We start from the raw sequence: 22,016 nt of genomic DNA on the forward strand, positions 1-22,016 counted from the left end.
AAGGAGCAAAACTAAATGTACCTCATTAAGGCATTCACTTGAGGAGGAATAACTTGTTCTTTACATTGCCTATCTGTGAGCATCTAGGAAGAAAAAGAACTATAAATTCTTGCCAGAATCCTAATCCCAGAGTCTAAAAAGTGTAAAAGTAGCGTTCAGGGCACAGTCTGCAGGTAAAAAGACTTCTTTCTAAAAAGTGCTTCTATAAACTGTGAATGGCCTCTTTCAAAACTGTTCAGCATAAAAGACTAGAATTCCCTCAGGATATGAAAATCTAACAGGAATTCGATATCTTATGTCTTTGGCCCAGATGTAAAGAAGACAGTGACAAGTTGAAAATGTGGGGGATTTTCTGTTACAGATACTTGTTTCAATTGCTGTAATCCCAATATCTCTATAAATTTAGTTCTTTTTGACTTACTGTGTTTTAGAAACATATTTTTAATTTACATTTTTTTGTCTCTTTCTTTCCTTTCTTTAATTTCAAACAAAACCCTCTGATTCTCTTTTCTGTCTACAAAATGAAAGCTTCTTCGGATGTTTTCCTTCAAGGTATAATGTTTTTTGGAATGGAAATTCACTGCATGCGACTGCTGAATTGAACTAGTAGAGCTTAGATGAGAGTGGTGTTTTGTCTGGTCTTTTAATTAATGAGAAAACTACTCAAGCTACTTCCTAATTAAGTAGAATGGTTGCAAATTCCTAAACAATTTGTAGAGTTGATTCAGCAGCCCAAACACCACAATGGTTCTGAACTTACCTAAGTTCAGGAGTGACCAACATTATTGGATCTCATGAATTAAGAGAGGTTAACATCAAAACATTTCTGCTCCTCTCTCTCAGTTTACCATGGGATCCAATAGCACCAGCTAGTCTAAAACCGGCAATACACCCTTTTGGAACTCAACTCTGACCCTGGATTTATAACCTTTCTGATTTCACTCCTAATTATAAAACCAAATCTGTACTGATGTTGACCTGAAAAAAACGCAATGTCACCATCAATTACTCAAATGCTGTTCATTGTACAAAAAAAAAAAGTCAGAGTTTTGAAAGGGTTTAAGATGCATATAGATTTTAAATGTCGTCACTGGATCAACACACTTAGAAAATTGCCTAATATATCCAGTTGTGTTCCACACTGAAGCCTTAACTCCATTCAGAAATCCAGAGATTTTATTTAAAAAAAAATTTTAAAGGCGGGGGAAAGGGGGAGGGGGGAAAGAAACCACAAAATAAATGACATTGAATTTGCACACTTATGGAATGGAATTGTTATGTTTCTCTAATAACTATCAGCATGAAATTTCAATGCCTACCATCCCAGCATTCACCCAGTGAATGTATTTTAAATGCTTAACTTGCTTAATTCAGTCTAATTATATGTATGTATATATACATGTACAGCTACTATATAAAATCCAGAACATGTTGAACCTTCCAGTTGGTGAACATCAGTAGGTGGTGAGCTGCAAATATTCAGATAATTGGAGAGTCTTATAGAGATTCTCCTGATCTTCAAAAAACCTAGGTTTTGCCTTTTTCCTGTGTATACATTCTTTTTTCTCAACATGAACCACCCCTTTTAAAATCCTGCATTTCCAATTGATTCAGTTCCTTTCATGTGCAGTACACAAATTACCTTCAGATATCAAGCAGCTATATAAACTATAGAACAAAAACTCAAAATGCCATCAATTACATTCCTGGATGTTTCATTTAACCTCTCATGTTTACTCAGTTTAGCTTTGAAGCTGATTTCCCATAGCTGTTTACTTTAGATTGGTTTGTGCTGCTTTCCTCTAAAGGGTATGATGCAACTGCTTTTAATAAGCTCAAGGTAATTTTGCCACTAGAACACCTCAACAATTTCCCATGTACCCCCCCTTAGAACCATCATGCACATGTCGACCATCATTCCCAACTGGTCTGGTGATAATAACAAAGTTTCTCCCTCTACCCTCTTTTTCTTCTTTTGCTACTCCACCGTAGGCACCTACTATTGACATCCGGCCCCGATCAGCGACAATCCAAATGAACAATGCTACACACCTCCAAGAAAGGGATGAGGAGTATGGCTATGAGTGTCTCGATGGCAAGGACTGTGCCAGCTTCTTTTGCTGCTTTGAGGATTGTCGGACGGGAGCGTGGAGGCACGGCAGAATACACATCCGCATTGCCAAAATGGACTCCTACGCCCGCATCTTCTTCCCAACTGCCTTCTGCTTGTTCAACCTGGTCTATTGGGTGTCATATCTGTACCTTTAAAAGCAGTAGGAAATCAGTGATATGAGCCTTACTCACTGAATTTCTTAGAGAGATGGTTTCCTAAATCCACTTGAAGTATTTATGATGCGCTTTATAGTGATCTGAATTCTTTAGTGCCATAATCCCGTCAGTATCCGTCATATCATTTGTCCAAAAATTGCCATCAGGTTATTGTGAATTACATGTCCATTCCACATGCCAAAATAATTTAAAAATAAAATCATGTCAATAGGTAATATACACCTACACCTGCTGGAATAAAGAGAAACAGGCCAGAGATGACAAGGGGAGCATAGCAACATCACTTAAGAGTTGATACTGTGATTCCAAACAGGAGTGAGAGAGAGGAGAATTCCCAGGTAAAGTGCTGTACAGTTTGTTAACATTGGCTATAATTATGCTATAGCTTTATTCTCTGTGGGCTTTTCTTTTTGGAAGAGTCATCTCTCACTTTGAATAGGTATTATTAAGCTAGGAAAATTAACTTCTACTCCCACCAAGATGAAAACAGACCTTTCCCTTTGCCATCCCTTTAAGAGCACATGTACAATGCTGTAAATATTTCAATACCTTATAGTACATAAAGCCTAGTGCATGCATCTTTTGGGGGCCAAAATAAATGAAAAAAGGTACTATAAAGTTTTGTCTTTTATTTTGTGTCTCTGGATGTGCTATTGTAATTGAAATGTGGACAAACCTAATTTTCTTTTTTCTTGAAAAATTGCCCCTCTCCCTCATGCATGGAAGATCCAAGCAGACAGCACTGTCATGCAAGATATTAGAGAAGCCTTAAGGATTCAACTAAATAACATATAGACAAATCTGTTTGGCCAATATAATAGCTCATAATGTGTAATGTATGTGTCCTCTGCAGTTGTAGCCTTCATTTCCCATTGCTAATGTTGCTATATTTCAACTGAATCTCCGGTAATTATACATTGCAAGATCAGCTCCGAATTTAATCCACGTGCTTCTATTGTTCTTTTCCCATGTTGAGATCCACTTTTTTCCTGACTCAAGTGTTTGTGGGGGTCTTTTGTTCTTTAATTCAGTACAGGAAATAGCTTTTATTCTAGATGTTATTTTACATAAGAGCTCTGAGTTAATTTTGAAACATTAGTCCTTCTATTGTATATACACACACAGTTCTCTGCCCATTCATGTCCTTCATCAGCAATAGTTGTTGTCAGTGCTGCTTTCACTCAGTGAGTACCTTTACTAAAACAAACCTTTACCATGGCTAGCGCAGAATTTATAGATAGCCTCGAAAACAAAAGGGAACAGAAGGTGTCTCGGCTACTAAACCACATGTATGCAGTTATGTATGTATTTAAAACCTTCAACCCACCTGGGTGAATCCTGGAAACCACTGGTTTTCAGAACCTGTATGATGTTCAATTATGCAACCTTAAGCACATGTAAATATGACTGAGGGTTTGGTTTTTTTTTTTAATTTGTCAAAGATGCAAAATACCACCACCAGAAAAGTGGGCTTGCAGCTTGAAAAGGGAGACCTATAGCTTATCACTACAGAATTATTATTAATTGAAACAGAGGAAAAGGAAAGTTTTCCAATGTCTGTATAGTTTTGGAAATAAAAATGTATAAAAAAAGGAATATCTCTTGATCATCAATTGCTCCTAGTCCAATGTATTTGAAAACATTTTAATAAAGGAATTGCACACACCTGTGAACTTTTTCCAATAAAACTACAGCACTCAACTCCAGTTTTGCTGTGATGAGTTTGTTAAAAGCATGCTTTGAGAACTAGACTGCTTCACTGGTTGGATTCATCAGCTGCCAAAATATAAGTGATTATAATCCTTATAACCCTCTGCATTGCCTCATTTTGTAGTCAAATGATTCACATATAATTTTAAAGAATGAAGACTAGCTATTTTGAAGGTTAACTTATAATAAAAAAAATAAAATTAAAAATCACTGAATTGGAAGTACTCCAAAGAGAAATAACTTTCCTTTATCTACTTAGAGTCTCCACTATCTGAATGAGTGAATGAGTGTCAATCACCTTTTACATAGGAAGGTGTTTCAGCTGGTACCAGACTGATCTCTAATTTTTTTTTCCCCCAGTAGTCAGTGATTTAAGAACTTTTATTTTCTTTCAATTATTAAGAGTGACTAATGCTATGCATTTAAAATTTCAATTTTTCCCTGCTCCCATATAGGTTTTACAGATAATTACTATGAAACAAAGCAGCCCTTTAATGCCCTCAGTGCAAATGCATTTTGGTTAACATACATAGAATTATTTTTTGTCACGATCTGTGGAATTAATGTGACTCTAAGCACTTTACCCTAGTTCAGCCATCAGGTTAGCTGTGCCTAAGAAAACCTGCAGTACTGATGAATAAGATGCAATAATGAGGAACAAATGGTCCAATCCCTCACTTGTGCAAGTTTGGCTTCTCCTCCCATCAAGGGAGGAGTTAAGAATTGATATATCCCCACCTCAATAATGCAAGCCACACAAACTGCAAAAGCGCACCACATCTGCCCTAAGGAGGTGAATGAACTTTTCTCACCATGTATCATGGCACAAAGTAAAGGAAACAAGACTCTAATCAGTGATTACCCAAACCCTCCATCCTGCCACACTTACTGAGGGGATTTGTCATTTCCTTCTGGGGAAAATGGAGAAAATTCAAAAGAACTGTTCATGAAAAAACACGTAATTCCCAGAAAGAAGCTGACATCAAAGTGCAATCTAAGCATTCCTTGAACAGGGATTATTTACCTATTCAGTACAGAAAAAACCCTTTGCGTTGTAAAGCCAGATTGCCACCACAGTACACAAAACATTGGGTATGATAAGTGAATAAGTGTTATTATTCAGAAGAAAACTGCCCAGAAACCTATCTATAGAGACATGTTCACGTATACACATCAGAGAAAACATTATGCTAATATATACATTATACATACTAACTCTCCCAGTTGTATTCCAGGGAACAAACTCATTCCTGATGCACCAGGCTTGCTGAGATGTTTTCAAGCTCATCACACTGCAAATAAATATTACTGCCCTGGGATGTGTCTGAGGATGTTCAGAGTGCCATTGGAAGTTTTATCAAGTATACTCTAGTGGCACAATTACTTGCTTGCTATTTACATTCCAAGAGGATGTAAGATACTGACTGAGACAAGACACTCTTGTCCCAGGGATTATACCAAAACAGGACACCTTCAAAGCATTTACAAATCTTTATACATTTATAACATTTACAAACCCAGATTATGAACAAAGAGCTGGTATTCAGGGAGATCGCATGACTCAACAACATTTCTCTTATTTTTTATGTTAGCCAGCCTCAAAAAAACATATTTTGCCAAGCAAGTATGGAATAATTTTAGCCTCTGTACAATAAAAAAATGCTAAAGATATACACACACACACACTAAAAAGGGGGAAAAAAATCAAGGAGTCTTTTTTAAAATCTACTCTACCTCATTTTCCCACAGTTACATAAATATATAACATGCTTGGACTGGCCTAATAACCATGTGTCAGTTTCAATGACAGTTATTGCAACAACTATCAGAGATCCAAATATTTAGACCTCCTGCCACCTGTGTCCCCAAAGCCCTTCAGGATTAAAACATGTAGAAAAAGAAAAAAGTGTATTTATAAAATAATTAGGCAAGTGAATAATGTCAGAAAAGGAACAAGAAAGCTCTGTTAACTGCAGAAATTGTAGTGGATAGCATTGTTTTATACAAAACATAAAAGGGTTTGGATTATCTGCCTTACCAACAAATCTGGTATTTGTCGGACCACAGTAGAGATAAGCTGAAAAAAGAATTGGAAGGAAATAAGCAAGGACTTTTCCAGGTTTGCTGAAGAGTTTTTCATGCTTCAGGGAAAAGGCAGGACAAAATGAGAAAAAGAATTTTCAGGAGAATTTGGTAGTTAAGGAAAGAAACTGAGGCTTGGGTATGACCCAGAGGCTGTAGTCAATATTAAGCTGACCTGCTCTATCCAGGCTGCAGCTGACAATTAGACAAGCAAGCAAAAGAGTTTGCACATTAATGGACTAAAGTGCCAGCCCAGGACAACAAGATAAGAAGGCAAATTAGAAGCAAAATGATCCACAGAAAATAATTTTCAAGGCTAAAATAATGAAGGTTGAAGTTCTCTGAACTTTTAATAGAGTACCTTTGGGAGCCAGGCTCCATCTACATGCATGAAGGATCACATTTAGTGTAGCCATAGTACAAAGGTAATGTTATTTGGAAATTATTTTTCATGAAGACTTCATCCTGTAGCTATTAAAGTCTTTTTGTGGGCTTCTGCAGTTGAGGGACTCAACCCTGTTCTTTTAAACTAAGGGAGCATCCAGGGCAGAACCCAGTACTAAGAGTGAAAAAAAGAAGAAAAGTAAAATATGAAGAATCCATCTAAATGAAACCTAATTACAGCCAAGAGGACAAAATAACATTTTAAAAAGAAAGTGTTGTCTTTCAAACAAAATTTCAGTCACTTTGCTGAGAATTTAATTAAATCTTATGAAAAGCTTCACAGATAAATTGGTTTATTACACCCATGAGAGATCTATTGCTCCATTTATAAAAATTAAGACCCAGTGCACTTTCCCCTCCTTATTTAGAAGGATTCTGTAGATTAAAAGACTTACACTTCCTACTTACACACTACTGTGAGGCTTTTTTTTAAAGACAAGATGTACAATGAAAAACATACCTATTCAATATGTAAAAGAAAGCTCATGACCTTTAAAAGATCTTGAATAACAGACATGAACTAAAAGCTTGCTTACAAGTCAGCAAACACACTTGAATAATTCATTCCAGAACGTCAATTTATTTCACAAAAACATATTAAAAAAGGTTGTCTTTCTTATGGGAAAAATACTCAGATCACAGGATGTTAGACTGGGTAAGATATTCTCATTTGAATTCACATAAAATTCATATTGATTATCAAAGTGAGAAAAGGGAAAAAAGAAATAAGAAAATATTAATAAAGCTTTAATTCAGCCAGTATTAAAAACATTGGAAATATTGATATTTCCACCAGAAACATGCTTTTTAATACTGGTATATTGAAACCTATATCTGAGGAGATTTAATCTGCCATCACTCTTTAGAATTTTCAAGCATATGCTATAAACCTGACTATATATTCAGTTATTTTGCTGTGAGAAGCCTAATCCTAATTTACCCATAGAAAAAAAAAGAACAAAACCCAATCCCCCCACAAAAAAGCCACCAACCTTCCCAAAAAAGGCTCCAAATCAAGCCTTCTCAGTTCATTCCTAAAATGAGACACAAGCACAGAGACATCCACACAGCTAATATATTTACAAGATGTCTACAAAAATAGCAAATCCGGCTATAAATGCTTGAAAGTCAGACAGACCTGCTAGAGAAGATTTAGCATAGTTGGATAATTTGCTGTATTAAAGAACAAAAACCTCCAAGTTAATTTACCATGCTTTTACTGAGATTAAAAAAAAAAAAAGTCTCCATGTTTGTATTGACAAAACAATGCATATCCATGAACTCTCAGAAATCATTTCAGTGCTTCCCTTAGGACTAGAAGGGAAAGACTAGACAGATAGTTTTAGCACTTCTACAAACTCACAAACCTATTCCAATTTAAAAAGCTTTTCTGCTTCTCATTCTTGTTCTACTCCTATCACAACTCCTTAATATGCTGCCACAGTGAGATTTCTTATACAAGAGAGAACTTTCCTTGTGCTCTTTCCAATTCCTTTGCCCTCAGCTACATTCACCTGAATTTGATGGCTTCCTGCTGATTTAGCAGTGCTGTATCCTTCTTGCACAAATGCTTCTGTCCCAAAAATCACCACCCCACAGTTTCACCTAAATCAGTGATTCCATTTCAACCCTGAAAAATTATTGCAATTTGAAAACTATTACTTCTAAAGAAGCTATAAGTGGAATAATAAAGTTAATGGACTTGATGTCAGGAAGCAAAGAAGTGGTAGGACAGACCAATTGCTAACTTGAAGCACACCTTTATTTCCCTGGCTTTCGGAAGAGTTGAGTCAGCTCGTGTTAAGGCCCATCCCTCTATGCTGAATTTCCAGAGGGCCAAGACTGGCACAATCTGCAGACCCTGACAACTTCCAGGTGTGGCATAACTCTCACCCAAACTATGCCCTCCCCATATAGGAGCTGTCCTGCTGTCCTCAAACACCTGAGGATACTGCCTACAGCTGCTGAAGATGATTGAGAATTTCTGGAAAGCCAAGACAATGGCCATGCCAATCCAGATGTCATTAATTCTTTCAAACCTCAGGAAACTTTTCCTTACATTTTTTGGCTGGTTTCAGTAGCGTTGCCAGTTTCTAAGGGGTCTTCAGTAGTTCTGTTGGATAATTACACACTGGCCAATCCACCCTCATTGGTCCTTGGGAGATTCTCAGCATCAAAGAGTCACAGTTGGAGACTATATGGGCATGAGAGAAGGTAGTTGACTATTTGTTATGTCTGAATGAAGATAAAACATTTGTTCTTCAGCTTAAATATTTGGCATAGAGAAGAAATAAGTCTAAAAAATGAAAACACTCCACAAAATTAAACAGCAGCACACCCACTTCAGGAATGATCATGCAGTTATAAAAGGGGTTTTTTCCCCCATTTATTTCTACAGATTGTTTTGCAAATATGCCACAGCAAAAATTAAAAATAAAAACACAACCAAAAACTATGAAAACAAACTACAAATAATTTTAAGCCATCTGTAATTGTGATTTGTTAAAATAATTTTACTTCTAAATTTACCGTGGAAACATCCAAAACCGGGCTTGGTTACAAAGGGGAATGAGCACCAGAGAGTGTGACTTAGTTCTGGCTCCCCCCAGGTGCTACAGAGCATTTGCACAGATAGGAACAAAACACCTCATAGATGGTGACCTGGAGAGAATGTCACATGGGAAACGCATTAGCTCAAGCTACAAATCTATCTAAAATCTGTAAAATACAAAGCAAAATTATGTTAAAAAAATCACCTTGCAAACTCTTAGCACACTTGAAGGCATTTGTTTCAAACTTCTCTGCCATAACTGATGAGAACTTCCTATATTTGAAGAGTCACCTCATTCTAGTACATTTGCCTGTGCTTTAATAAAATAACATTTGTAGGTGCTGGAAACCTTTCCTGTCCTTTGGAGCACTCACTTTCAAGAAGAGGTAGGGCAGCTCCTCCTTCCAGCTGTTGTCAACCTCATATCCAGAACTTGCGTGCAAAGAAATCTAAATGCCAAGTACATCTGAAAGTAGGACTGAACAGAACCCAAAAGATGGAGATTTTTTTTTTTTAACCAAAACTATGGCTTCTTTCCAAAACCATCTAAAGGGCCTTCTCACCTGCCCATGAAGGAATCGGGTGTGCTACAGCCCGTGCAAGCTGGCAGGTCCCACCCACTGCCTGGGTTATTACTCAAGTGCTACTGGCACCTCCTCCCCCATCTCTTCTGGTCCTAAACCAGTACACTAACACAAGTGCTGAGCAGCATGAGATAGGATGATGCAAAAAAGGTTTTGATTTAAAAGCTTCAGCATCTATGATAAACAGGAAAATGTATTAGCTATTCAGTGTTATTATTTTGTACTAGTTAAACGTAAAGGGATGTTTCTACATATAATTGTTAAGAGCCATAAGCTTTTTTTGTTCTCTCTACATCACTTCTGATTGTTTCTTTAGGCATTTGTATCAGCATTTCGGACCAAATATTGCCCAAGTGTAAATGATACTTCTCTTCCATAATTGCATAACTTAGAGCTACTGAGAAGTGAACAAAACTGCAGGACGCCTGTCTGATAAAGCAGTAAAGTGGTTGGCTTTGTTCAAAATCTCTGAAATTTGAAAATCATCTGATCCACTTTTTTTATCCTTGGTTGGCAATTTTGTCCTTTACAGGGAATTTAGGATCAAACAGGTAATTTAAGAATAAAATCCATCCCAAATCTGAGATAAGATTTGCTATGGTAATATCTCCTAAGGGATAAGCTGAATACAATCTCATTGCATGAACATGCATTTCAGTCTCCAGAGGATGCTTTTCCTACCTGTACAAAGGGGAAGAGACAATAATGTGAGTTAATGCAGACACACGAGTTTTGATTATGCAAACAGACTGAAGTTCACATCCCATGTACATCTGAGATAATGGCAAAAATTCTTCAGGGGATTTTGCCAAATAAATGCTAAGTACCCTGTTATTGCTCTTTCTACCTTCCCTCCCACTCTCCTGGCATCCAGGCACAGAAGAAATGAGATCTCAGTGCTCTTGAATATGTACATGGCAGAAAGGAAAAGTACAAGGGGAGAAGATGCTCCTTTTCAAAGATGCCCTTATTTAACCCTGTCATCCAAAAAAAAAAAAAAATCCCCTAGAACTAAGAAGTAGTATTTGGGAGGAAGTCTTAAAAAAAATTTCTCTAAATTAACTTTGCAATAAACTTTTCTAAGTAAAGACAAATATTGGCAGCTTATTTTCTGTTCTCTACTTGTCTTTTTAAACATCTTAGAAAAATTCAGGCCATAGTAATTTAGTAAATTAATGTTGGTAGACTAAGAACATCATGACCATTCCTTTAAGAAGCACTTCCAGATCCCTACATCATACTGATTACTAGTACAATAAATAATTTTATCCTATCTGAATAATTTATCACAGTAGCAATAAATGGATTGAGTGATTCTGATGTTGCCTAGAAAATGTATTCAATAAACATTTTGAAGCAGAAAAGGAAAGCACTGCTTTCTCAGGTTTAGTGATAAAAATCTTACTAACTTGAAAAGTTCTGTTTAATTCATATGTAGCAGGCAAAAATATTAATCAGAATCCTAATCAAAGTAATTCATGCCACAGTAGGACACAATGCACTTTATTCTAAATAGCAACAGTTTCTAAAGATGTTCTGCAATTATTGCAAGTTAAGAGGAATGTGATTTTCAAAGAGTTAAAATACAAAAGAAGTACTTAAGAAAAAAATTAAAATAATTACAAAAGAAACGTGAGTGAAAAGAAAGCAGTCAAAAGAACTATATCCCTGAAAATATAAAAAATAATGGAAACCATAAATTAAAAACTCATTAGATACATTTTAAGAATTAACATGCTTAAAGTTTGCACTTTTCCACTAATTTGGAATACATTGTTATTTAAAAACTAGAACCATTGGAGAGTTATGTCACAACTACCAATGAAGACATCCCCACCTGAAAGTCCAGTTACCATCTGTAATTAGTTCTGTAGATCAGCATTTTTAATTCATTTCCTCCTCTTCAGCCCAAGACACCTGTTTTCTTTTAAAAGCCTTCTTTGCAGAAGTTTTTTTTCTAAATTTAAATCTCATGTCAGCTGTCCTTAATATATTTAGACAATCAAAACCGAAGGGAAAAAGCTAGATCACAAAAAAAAGTGATTTGGCAAGTTACCACTTAGTCATCTATGGGAACTTCAGAACTTTTATCTTCACTTTTTCTCCAGGTCTTATACATAGAAAAAGCTGCCATTTCATTGGCCTATGTTGTAAAACACAGGGGAAATGGCCTTTAAACTGACATTGGACAGAGCTGCTTCCTTGGTCCAAGCATGTAAGGAGCCTTCAGTCCCAAACACCCACCTTGTAAGGTGCGGGAAGCAAAGAGGGAGCAAAGAAATCCCTGCTGGAATCTCCCACACAAGCTCTCAACTGCAGAACCATGTTCTAACCTATGTAAGCAAAAACACACCCCAAAACTGCAGAACCATCTCTTGGGTGTGATTTGTCACATTTTGTCATGGATTTTGCTGACTCCACCCAAGTTCACAGAGATGTAGAGATTGCCTCCGAGATCCACAGACTAGCACAAAAAAAGATAAACGTAGGAGACAGGTACAAGATTCTTCACAAGTTAACAAACATTTTCATTGGATTGTTGGACAGGTGTACACAGAATTTTAAAAAGTCATCACTCCACTGATACATCATCTCTTCGTAACACTTTTAAGTTAAACATTAAAGTGCATAAAGAGTCAATAGCATTCATTACTCTGTATCTCCCTCATACCTTTAACATGTTTCCTCTACCACTAAATGGTTAAAGTGCCAGCTGGGGATATCATCTTCACAGGTAATCTTCAGTTTAACCACACTACATATTTTACAGTAAATATTGAAAAGAAGCAAGTGAACCATTTCATGATATTCATAAACATTGCCCAACTATTCTTTGTGAAATATCATTCTGCCTGAAGAGTAGGTGAAGCGTTGCTTTGAATTTTCAATTTGTCTAGCAAACTGCACAAACATATTAAAGAGGGAAGCACTATGAATGCCACCCCTAGACAGAGACAGACCCCTGTGTCTCAAGGGGAGTGTGGTTTGGGTGTTTTTGCAGGCTGAGGGAGGACTTATAAAGATATACTGCATTACTCCTATTTAGAATCTAAAATGTCCCTTTACCTCAAGGTAACAGAACCTATAGAAACCTATAGCAAACATTCAGGCTCTTTCAGCTTATTTATTAACCTTATGATATTAATCACCTCAGTTCATTACCAGCAGCAGGCAAATATGATCTCACATGTCAAAACAGAACACTCAAGGGCAGGGAAAATCCCAAGATTTAGTCTCTCTGTCCCCATGCTGATTGCCTAATCATTGACTAATAATGGTACATAAAATTAAGATTTTCCAGTTTCAAGAAACCAGAATCCTCCTCTAGGTGATCACCTTTCAATTGTACCTCATATTCACTCATGCAGGCAATCTTGGAAGAAATTCCATCTGCTACCATGGAAACCAAGGATGTGGACTCTACACCCATCCCTTGAGTTTAATCCATTTAAGACTGAAATACATATTTGGAGGCAATGAGGAACAGAAAATGTATTTGTGAAAGTGGTCTTTGAAGAAGAATAAAAGGAGGAAATGAACGTAAATCCACTGGATGGTTTCTACATTGCCTAGGATAAATTGACAAAAGTCCCAAGGAGAGAGAGACTGCAGCGATCCTGGACACCTGCACAGAACTTGCCACCTCGAGTGCTCTATAACCTCCATGATCTGCAAGCAAAACCAGAACAAATTGGCTCACACTGACAAGCAATTATTCCTACCAAGAACTTCTCTGATGATACTGCTATTGGGACAAGTGGTAAATGCAAGGGCCATTTGTTCAAGCCTCCTCTCCATTCTTTCCATTTGATTTTCCATTTTTCCATTCTTGCAGTTGATTCTTTTCTTCCTTGACCTATTTGACAGACTCTGGGAAAAGTGAAAAAACATCTAGAGACACAATTTGCCTGTCTCGTAAATATTAAAATTGTGAGTAGTATAGGACATCAGATAGCTCTCAAGGAGCCACTTTAGGTTTCTTAATCTGCAATTAAAAAACAACATCCTAGTTTCACTAATTGGAAATAAAAAATGTTTTGCTTGCCAAACCATCACAAATTCATTTCTTTCATTGGTGTAGACATCTTTGCTTATATAATACTATAGGCCTGAAAGACTGAATATTATATGAGGGGTCACACAGCTGCCCAGTGCACAAAACTCCGTTTAAGATAAAACAAGGCATGTTTCACCTCAGGTGAAAAGGAACCTGATGTCATGACGAGATGGACAGCATAAAAGATGAGATAAACCCACAACAACAAAATATGATCAAAATATATCGTCTTTATGCCAGACAACATGAGTAAAAGGTAATAGCTTCCAAAAAGGGTGTTTTAAAATGTTGATATGCATTTTAAACTCCACTGAAGTGTCCCTTGAAATATCCACTGCTGTCTGTGCAGCACCTAAAAGATGAATATTCATTTTTGCTTGTAGGACAGAGTTAGCAACACACTGAAATATAAACATACACCCAACACTGAAATTTACTGAATGTTTGTACTGTGCAAATTTCAAATTGCTAATAGATGCATTGTTTAATACTTTGAATTTCTCTGATATGTGTTCCTTCTTCCACATCAGATGGGTGTATGGAGACACACTGAACACACTGTTAGTCTGACTTCCCACAGGGATTAGGCACATACACAACTGCATCCCTGAACTGGAGGCCTAAATTTCACATTACAGCAAAGTCTAGAGTTCCACTGAAAAATACAAAACTTTTGATACCATTACATCTAAATAGACAGAGAACTATTATCCTTACAGAGAAAAGAAAAAAAATAATATACAGGCAATGTGAATTCTAAACTGACACCCGTACAAAGTTTATATCAAAAGAGGTAAACTGAACTAGAATCCTTTGAGACCCAATCTATGCCTTAATCACAAATCTGTCCTTTTTGTGCCATAAAATGGAAAATCTCCCCACCTGCCTGTCAGCCAGTGACAGCATTATAAGAGGATTAAAGATGAAAGGTTTACAGAGTTTTTTAAACTGCAGATCTTAGAGATTCTTTGCTTTCTCTCTCATGAAGATTTTATATTTGTTCTCACTTTGTATTTCAGTTTTCCTAATCTAAAATGAAAGTAATTGAGACTGAAATATATGTTTTGCTCTTTATGCACTGAAAACACAGCAAAGCAAGCTGTCAGTGAAAATACAACTGTGAACAACAACAAACTGCTCAGAGCAAAGAGAAGGTGAAAAGGATTCTTGCATAAGAAATAATTAAAAAGAGCAAAACCAGTAGGCAACGAAGCAAGCAAAGCAGCCTATTATGCAAACACAGAAGCATTCATTTTAATTAAAACATGTGAAAAATCTCACTATCCCTCACAACAGATCAGTAAATATTTTCTGCAAATGCTCCTGAATAAATGAGCTGTTTATAACAAATTCTGCAGCCCTTTTAATTTTCCCTGGGACTACTCATAGAATAAAGAATGACACAGTGCAAGTCCTAAAGGTATTCACCATTATGTCAACAGGGCAAGTTCATTTGCCTTTTCTTAAAGACACACAGAACTCTAAAAAATTTTGCAGGAGGGGAGAAGAGGGGTTCTATTGTGGATAAAAGTGCATTAGGACTTCAAGCTCTGAATGTGCAAATCTGGAGAGGAAGTATCTTAATGGCAATGTGATACAGAGCCTTGCACCCCAACTGATGCACCCACAAACTGTGAGCATCTTCCATATCCCTTAGACCCCACCAGAGCTCTGTCACAGTGCATGGAAACCCAAGGGTCCCTGCTGCCAGCAGTACCAGTCCTGCTGATAGTGCAGTTCAGCATTGCATCTCCCCCAGGTCAGAACAGAACCAGAACAGTGTCTCACGAACAGTGGAAAACACATCAGGTTATATCACATGTGCACCAGCCCAAATCGCTGCCCTGTTTTCCTCTCAAAATCACTTTGAAGCCTGGAAGATGCAGCAGAACATTGGCACTTGTGTGCTGTGGCCACATACAAAAGGTGAGCTATTGCAATCCAGCATTTCCTGCCTACAGTGAATTGAATTGATTGGTTCCCAAGCCGTGGGTCTTGTAGGTTGTTTCTTTGCTTGAAAACAAAACTCCAGGGGTGATGAGAGGTGGCAAGACTGACTGGTGTGATTCTACTGCATCCCATGGCTATATTTTCTTAGTAAACCATAGCTGTTGCCTGACATTGCTTGGAACACTCCCTCATGTTTCTTCCACAGGAATTTGGAAAACATGTTTGGCGTCCACCTGCTAGGGGTGACAAACTCCTGTAACCAGGACAAAACCTTGTTAGCCATCACTGTCTCAAGTACTGCTTCCTTTTTTAGGAATACAAAGGATCATCTGAAAAGTGACATTTCTAAAGATCCCAAGATCACACTGGTTTTGTTTTAAATCATTCTCTCTTGTTGCACTTCTGTACCTCCCTGAAGCTTTGACATCAGTTTCTAGGACTTCATGATCAATTCCCAAAGTGTAATTCTTCCCTAGTCCTCCTACCCTAACAGCTGTTCAGTAATTTAAGAACAAAAGGTGTAAAGCTGTGGGGACTCTAAAAAGTTGTGAAATAAAATATTCCCCATGTTTAACATGTAATTTTTAAAGAACAAGGACAACAAATAAACCCATTTTCTAAAAGCCAAGAGGTAATATTTTCCAACTTCTGTAATGAAGTAATTTGCCCAAATCTCAAAATAGAATTTTTTCCTTATGATTCAGGCTGAAATTGTGTAACTTATATTGACAGCCAAATACAACATATAGATCAGTATTGGCTCTGCCTCTGAACTATTTAGACTGGGCTCTTTTATGCAATGTATAACTTCAGACCTCCACTAAGTGTGAATATTAAACATTTTGTATACATATTTTGTCTGTTCTGAAGCACCACAACAGTAAGAAAAATCCCTAAATCTAAAAGTACATTCCTATTTTCCACTGAAGAAAAAATTTGTAATGTTTCATTTTAAAATTGTTGATGTTTTTAAAACTGTTGATGGTTTTCTATTTTCTTTTTTTTTTTTAGTTTCCTTAAGACAGAAAAATAGGACATAATTTTTTTTTTCAAAAGAAAGAGAAGTATCTCAAATTTATTCATGAATTAATTTAGGAAAAGCATCTGATCTCATTTGCGGGCTTTCTGTAATCCATTCTGCTCCTTGAGTCTCCTGATTATTAATTAATTGGGGAAAAATTGAGTATCAGGCTGATTTAGAGTGGAGAAGTTCAAGACATGGATCTACAGAGAACTCATCATTCATAGCTTGATAGCAGCAGCATTGACTTGCACTAAGATCATAAGATTATTCAAGGATTACACTCATCAGTGGGGAAAAGTTTATCCTGGGAAAATCTGTTTTCTAGCTCTCTCTGCAAATTGTGTGCTCCCACTGCAGAGACTTTTCAGGTGTTTATGAATCACCTGGTGGTCTGGGAATAGCCAATTTGGTCTTCTGTGTCGTATTATGAAATTAACATAACAAAACAGTGTCATATTATGAAATTAAACACAATTGAATATAAACCTATTATTATTTTCTTCTCCATTTTCAAGCCAAAAAAAATATTTAAAAGGGTTTTAACCATGTCCTCTCTTTGATTCCTATTACAGTGGTTTTGCTGACACAAGATGCCTCTATAGTATTGCCTCTGCCAGACCAAAGTTGCCTCATGCAGTGGGAATAATTCAAACTCAAAGGCTATTTTTCACTGAAAAATTGAAAAAAACAGGTCTAGCTGAATTGCAGAGTCTGACTCCTGAATGTCTGAAAGCTAATGCAAGGAGATACTTGGTAAGAGCTGCTGCAGGCAGCAGCTTTATTGGAATTTGCAGTGAGACTAAACCAGCACCATCATTAGAAAAGTAGGACTCCAAAGTATACAATTTTAATTAACATTTCACTCCCAATGACTGACCTTCCACACCAGGGTTCATGTAAGCTGCTCCTATAGAAACTGGCATTGCCACCATCTGCTCTGTGCACGAACAGCAAACTTCACAGTTCTCACCTTTGGGGAGCAAGAAGTTCAGACACTTGTAGAAAAGTGGTTTTCAGAAAGCTTTACTCTGGCTGCAATCCAGGAAAATGGCCCTTTGTAATTAACTGTGTATGAATCCATTAGAGAGGGACTGAAAATCACAAGTTCCAGGCTGTCAGTGACCTGGAACAGGCAGGGGAACATTGACAGCTCTGCTGGTCCTGCCTGGCCCTCACACTGCAAACCAGACCACAGCCAGAGAGCTCAGTCACTGCAGGGCTCTTCAGAAGCAAAACTGAAATCCTTTTCGTAACTAAAAGACCAAAACAGCAATTTTCAAGTTACCTAATTTTTGTCTTCAATTTTTTCATAGCTTCTGAGCACCACAGCTTCTACTGCCTTCAGATTTAAAATTCAGGTCGTTAGAAGTGATCAAAACCAGTTTTGGGCCAAGTGCCCAGTACCAGATAGGTATTAAATATTACTGAAGCCAGGCAGAATAAAGGGACCTGCTGGAGAAATTTTGACTTCTAAGCAATGCCAAGAAAACCCAAAAAGTCTCTGGAAAGTTGCTTAAAATACTTTTAAAATGTAATGGATATGGCTGAAAAACAAATGTATTAAAAAAATAGGGTGTGATTTCGTGGGGAAAAGAAGCAACAAGGATATTAAACGAAAAGAGTTCTTAAATGTCAGAAGTTTGGGTTCAAATTGTATTGCCTAAACTAAGTAAAATGCCCTTAAACATCACCACAAACACACAAAACACTACACACTGCTGACAAAAAATGGCTTGTAGATCTAAATGGAAGCTGAAAAAAAAAAATACACTGGACTATCAGAGAGAGTTTTCCTGTTTGCTTCTCCACAGTCAGGACTGCAAAAAACACAGCAAGCCAATTTTCTTACTTGTTTTTCAAATTCTCCAGAGCTAGCACAAGCAAATGAAACAGATTTAAAACCAGGTCATGAAGAGTACTCAATTTCAGAAGCTTGACTTTGAGGAGGGAGGCATCTTTAGATGTCTTCCTCATTGCACTGCTACGGTTGGAGTAGTTTAAATTCAAGCACTGCTTCTTATTTCTGCTTTCATAGACAAAAATGCTTGACATTTCTCAAAAAATTACACTAAATTCAACTCAACCAAACCTCTTTTGGTTCGTGATTATTTTACTAGAGCTGCCTTCTCAAAAAGTACAGTTTGCAGCTCCAGACCTCTTCCTACTTGTTTCCTTGCCCACATATATCTTCTCTGATTTTTAAGTTTTCTAAGGAAACAAATAAGAATATGCTGCTCTTCCAAATCCAGCCCTTTGTCCTTTATTACTTTTCTTGACTCATGAAAAGATTTTATTTTCTTGAAGGTGACAAACAACACAACTCCATATAATTCTCCAATGGTATTTTTTAGAGAGTCATTCAAGGCAGAGATAAATGAAGTGGCGACTGTGTAGGAGGAACGGTTGACAGAAAATATCTGAATAGTTAACTGAAAACCCTTTAAGTGAAGCATTCAGTAAAGTGATACCAGAATTCTAGGAAGAGATGCCCATTCTCAAACATTTTGTTCAACATTATCCTATGGCAAAGTCCTAAGGGACTTTCATTCCCTTCTGTGTTTGCCAGGTTCTTGTTCCTTTGTGTGCCCAGACCTATTTTTCAAACCCCTTGTCAGGGATTTAGGTCCTTTGATGTGCCTGGCTTGTTTTCAGTCCAGACACCTCCTCAGAAAGGCATTTTCCCAGGCTGTGACACTTCATTACCGTAAGGGAAAGCTCTCTGCCAGCGCTCTCACACATCTCCCACCTCGTGCCAAGGTGACCACAGCTGGTTCAGGGTATGGGCAGACAGAGTCAGCTGCAGAGCAGCTGGGTTTGACCTGGAATGACCCACTGACAACACACAGATCAGTAAGAAAGCCTAAGCATCTTTTGTTTCCATTTTCTCATAAATGGAGAATCACTAGCCATTCCACTGAAAGAGGATCTTGTGGAATGCTTTGTCTCTTTTCAAACCATATACAGCTTGATACAATATAGAACCTGCTCAATGAGAGACATTTGAAAACTTTTTCTGAACAAACACATTTTCACAACCTTTTTTGTAAAGTTATAATTTGATATTGATACTTCTACTGACAGATACCAAGCCTCTTTTGAACTTCAGTAGAAATATGCTTCTGTTCACAAACAGAAAAAGCATTTCATTATCTAGATTAAGCACAAAGCAAGCAAAGTAGAAAATGTTCCAGTGTCTTTCCTCTCATTCAGGCTGACCAAAACAAAGACAACAAAGAATAAATCAACATTAGAGTCATAAAAAATTAAAGTTAGGGAAGGTGGCATTCCTTTTCTCCTGCCTCAAAGCAGGTTCAGACCTGCCTAGCTACATAGTCCCACAAATTTTTTATCTAATTTTTCCTAAAGACTGGCAGCAATGCAGCATGTGCATCCATTAATGCAGGGCTGTTTTGAACTAGTTAGTTACTTTCTCCTCCTTTCATTCCCAGGCTGCCTGTGGTTCCCTTTATCAATTGAAATGTTCAGTCCTATCCCTTAGCAGACAACTCGGAATCCATGAATATCATTTGGAGTTGGTATAACAAGTGTTTCATGTTCAAAATATGTATGAGGTGTTAATAAACTAAGTAATGCAATGTATTTTTTTTAATTTCTGATTAGGTGAGTCATATAAATAACCAATACTGCTTCAAGTGAGAGCATTCTCTTTGCTGCAAATTACATTTCAATTGCAAATGTATTTCTGTGGACTTTTGGCCTAGCCCTTTAATCTAACAAGAACACAGTAAGTTTCTTACCTTGAATATTAGAGAAAAGTTAACAGAAAAAAAGAAACAGCATGTAATAATTTAAAAGATGGGAAAACATTTTTGAGTTGGTTTCTCTTTCAAGGTAAGTTTTCAGTTGCTCTTATTCAAGAATACAAAATGGTTAAAATCCAACAGTGTGTTGCTTAATATTTATTTAGCTTACTGACAGGTCTAGGATTGGCTTACTCAGTTCTTCCTTCCCACCCCTGCTCTGCTGCCTTCAGCTTATTGAAAAAAAACCCAAGTTTTGCAGTTGTTCTTCATCTCCAAATATTGGACTACAATGGAGGTTCCTAACCTGGGTATTTGAAGAATTTGAGGAAATTACTTCATGAGGGCCTAGATAAAAATATCTGTCTTTTCTATAAAACAATGTAATGAAATGAAATAAAACAAAATTAGGCATTTACAACATACAACACTGTAACTGGAATAAACCCAAGTAGAAAAAGAAGAAAAAAACCCACTGAAATAGAGAAGCTTCCTGGAAAGTTGCTAACTTTTCTGCTAGTGTAATTATTCCAGTAAGAAAATATTTTTATTTTTTCCTAATTGAAATAATAACAGCAATCCTAATCCCAGATGGATTTGCTTTATTATAACATATAATATGATTTATTCCTCTTCTTCCTGTTATTCACAGCTGCTGGATTTTGAGCTTTTGCTGTAGTGAAAAAGCTTCTCACCAAAACAACTCTGTGTTTTCTTGCCTATGGATGCTCACAGATCTGATTTCTAGCTTAGCTTGCAGAAGCAGCATGGTGTTACTCCTAAATAATAACATTTCTTATTTCTTCCATCTATATATGCCAGTAAAAGATTGCAATCCCTCTCAGAACCCTCTTTAAGATGCAGTCTGGGGGTTTGTTTTTTTGGTTGTTTTCTCAGAAACCTATTTCCACTCGAGCTCCAGCTGTACAGCTGCCCCATAGACTCTTACTGCACATCATTGTGTCCTGTTTATTCTCTTCACTTGACTGCTTTCCTTATGCTCTATAGTTTATGACTCAGCTCAAGTTTTGAAAACTAAGAAGAAATGAGTCTCTGTGTATGCTTGGGAATAATCCTCAGTGCTGTGATATGAAAATTCTGGCTTGGCCACTGTTACTGATACCCAGTACGAAAATAAAGCAGGCAACTTCTTCACTCACCAAATATTTACTCTGATGGGAAGTTGCTAAGTTTCTAATTCCCTTTGTACACAGGAGGGTCCTGGTAGAGCAGCATTAGCATAAACTTTACAAGATCATAAAATTATCAAATAATATTTTATAACAACAATAAAGTATCTGGCATGCCTAGATATTATTATCTTCATAAAATGCATGTTCTCTAAATCTGTTTTACAGTTAAATAGATTCATTCTGGTATTAAGGACTTACAGGAAAAACTGCTGTAAATAATGTCTGCACAATCCAGAACACAAAAAACGTTTAGCTACAAGATACGGAATGCAAAAATTAAGATCAAAAAATATTTTTCTTTAACTTTTTCTGACATTTTGATCAGATCACACCGTAATACTCTGGTGTTTTCATGTACTGTCCCCTATTTA

At 36.9% G+C, this 22,016-nt stretch overlaps 1 protein-coding gene across 1 annotated transcript in view; it reads left to right on the top strand.

Annotated features, from left to right (window-relative positions):
- Positions 1-3,990, top strand: part of GABRG2 (gamma-aminobutyric acid type A receptor subunit gamma2) — a 63,786-nt gene extending 59,796 nt beyond the window's left edge. Inside the window, exon 9 of the mRNA XM_059860294.1 lies at positions 1,993-3,990. Coding sequence (XP_059716277.1) covers positions 1,993-2,268 — 276 coding nt within the window. The 3' untranslated portion in view covers positions 2,269-3,990. The remainder of the gene's footprint in view (positions 1-1,992) is intronic.
- The last annotated feature ends 18,026 nt before the right edge of the window (positions 3,991-22,016 follow it).

The sequence above is a fragment of the Haemorhous mexicanus genome, chromosome 15 (assembly GCF_027477595.1).
Source record: "Haemorhous mexicanus isolate bHaeMex1 chromosome 15, bHaeMex1.pri, whole genome shotgun sequence".
Classification (NCBI taxonomy): domain Eukaryota; kingdom Metazoa; phylum Chordata; class Aves; order Passeriformes; family Fringillidae; genus Haemorhous; species Haemorhous mexicanus.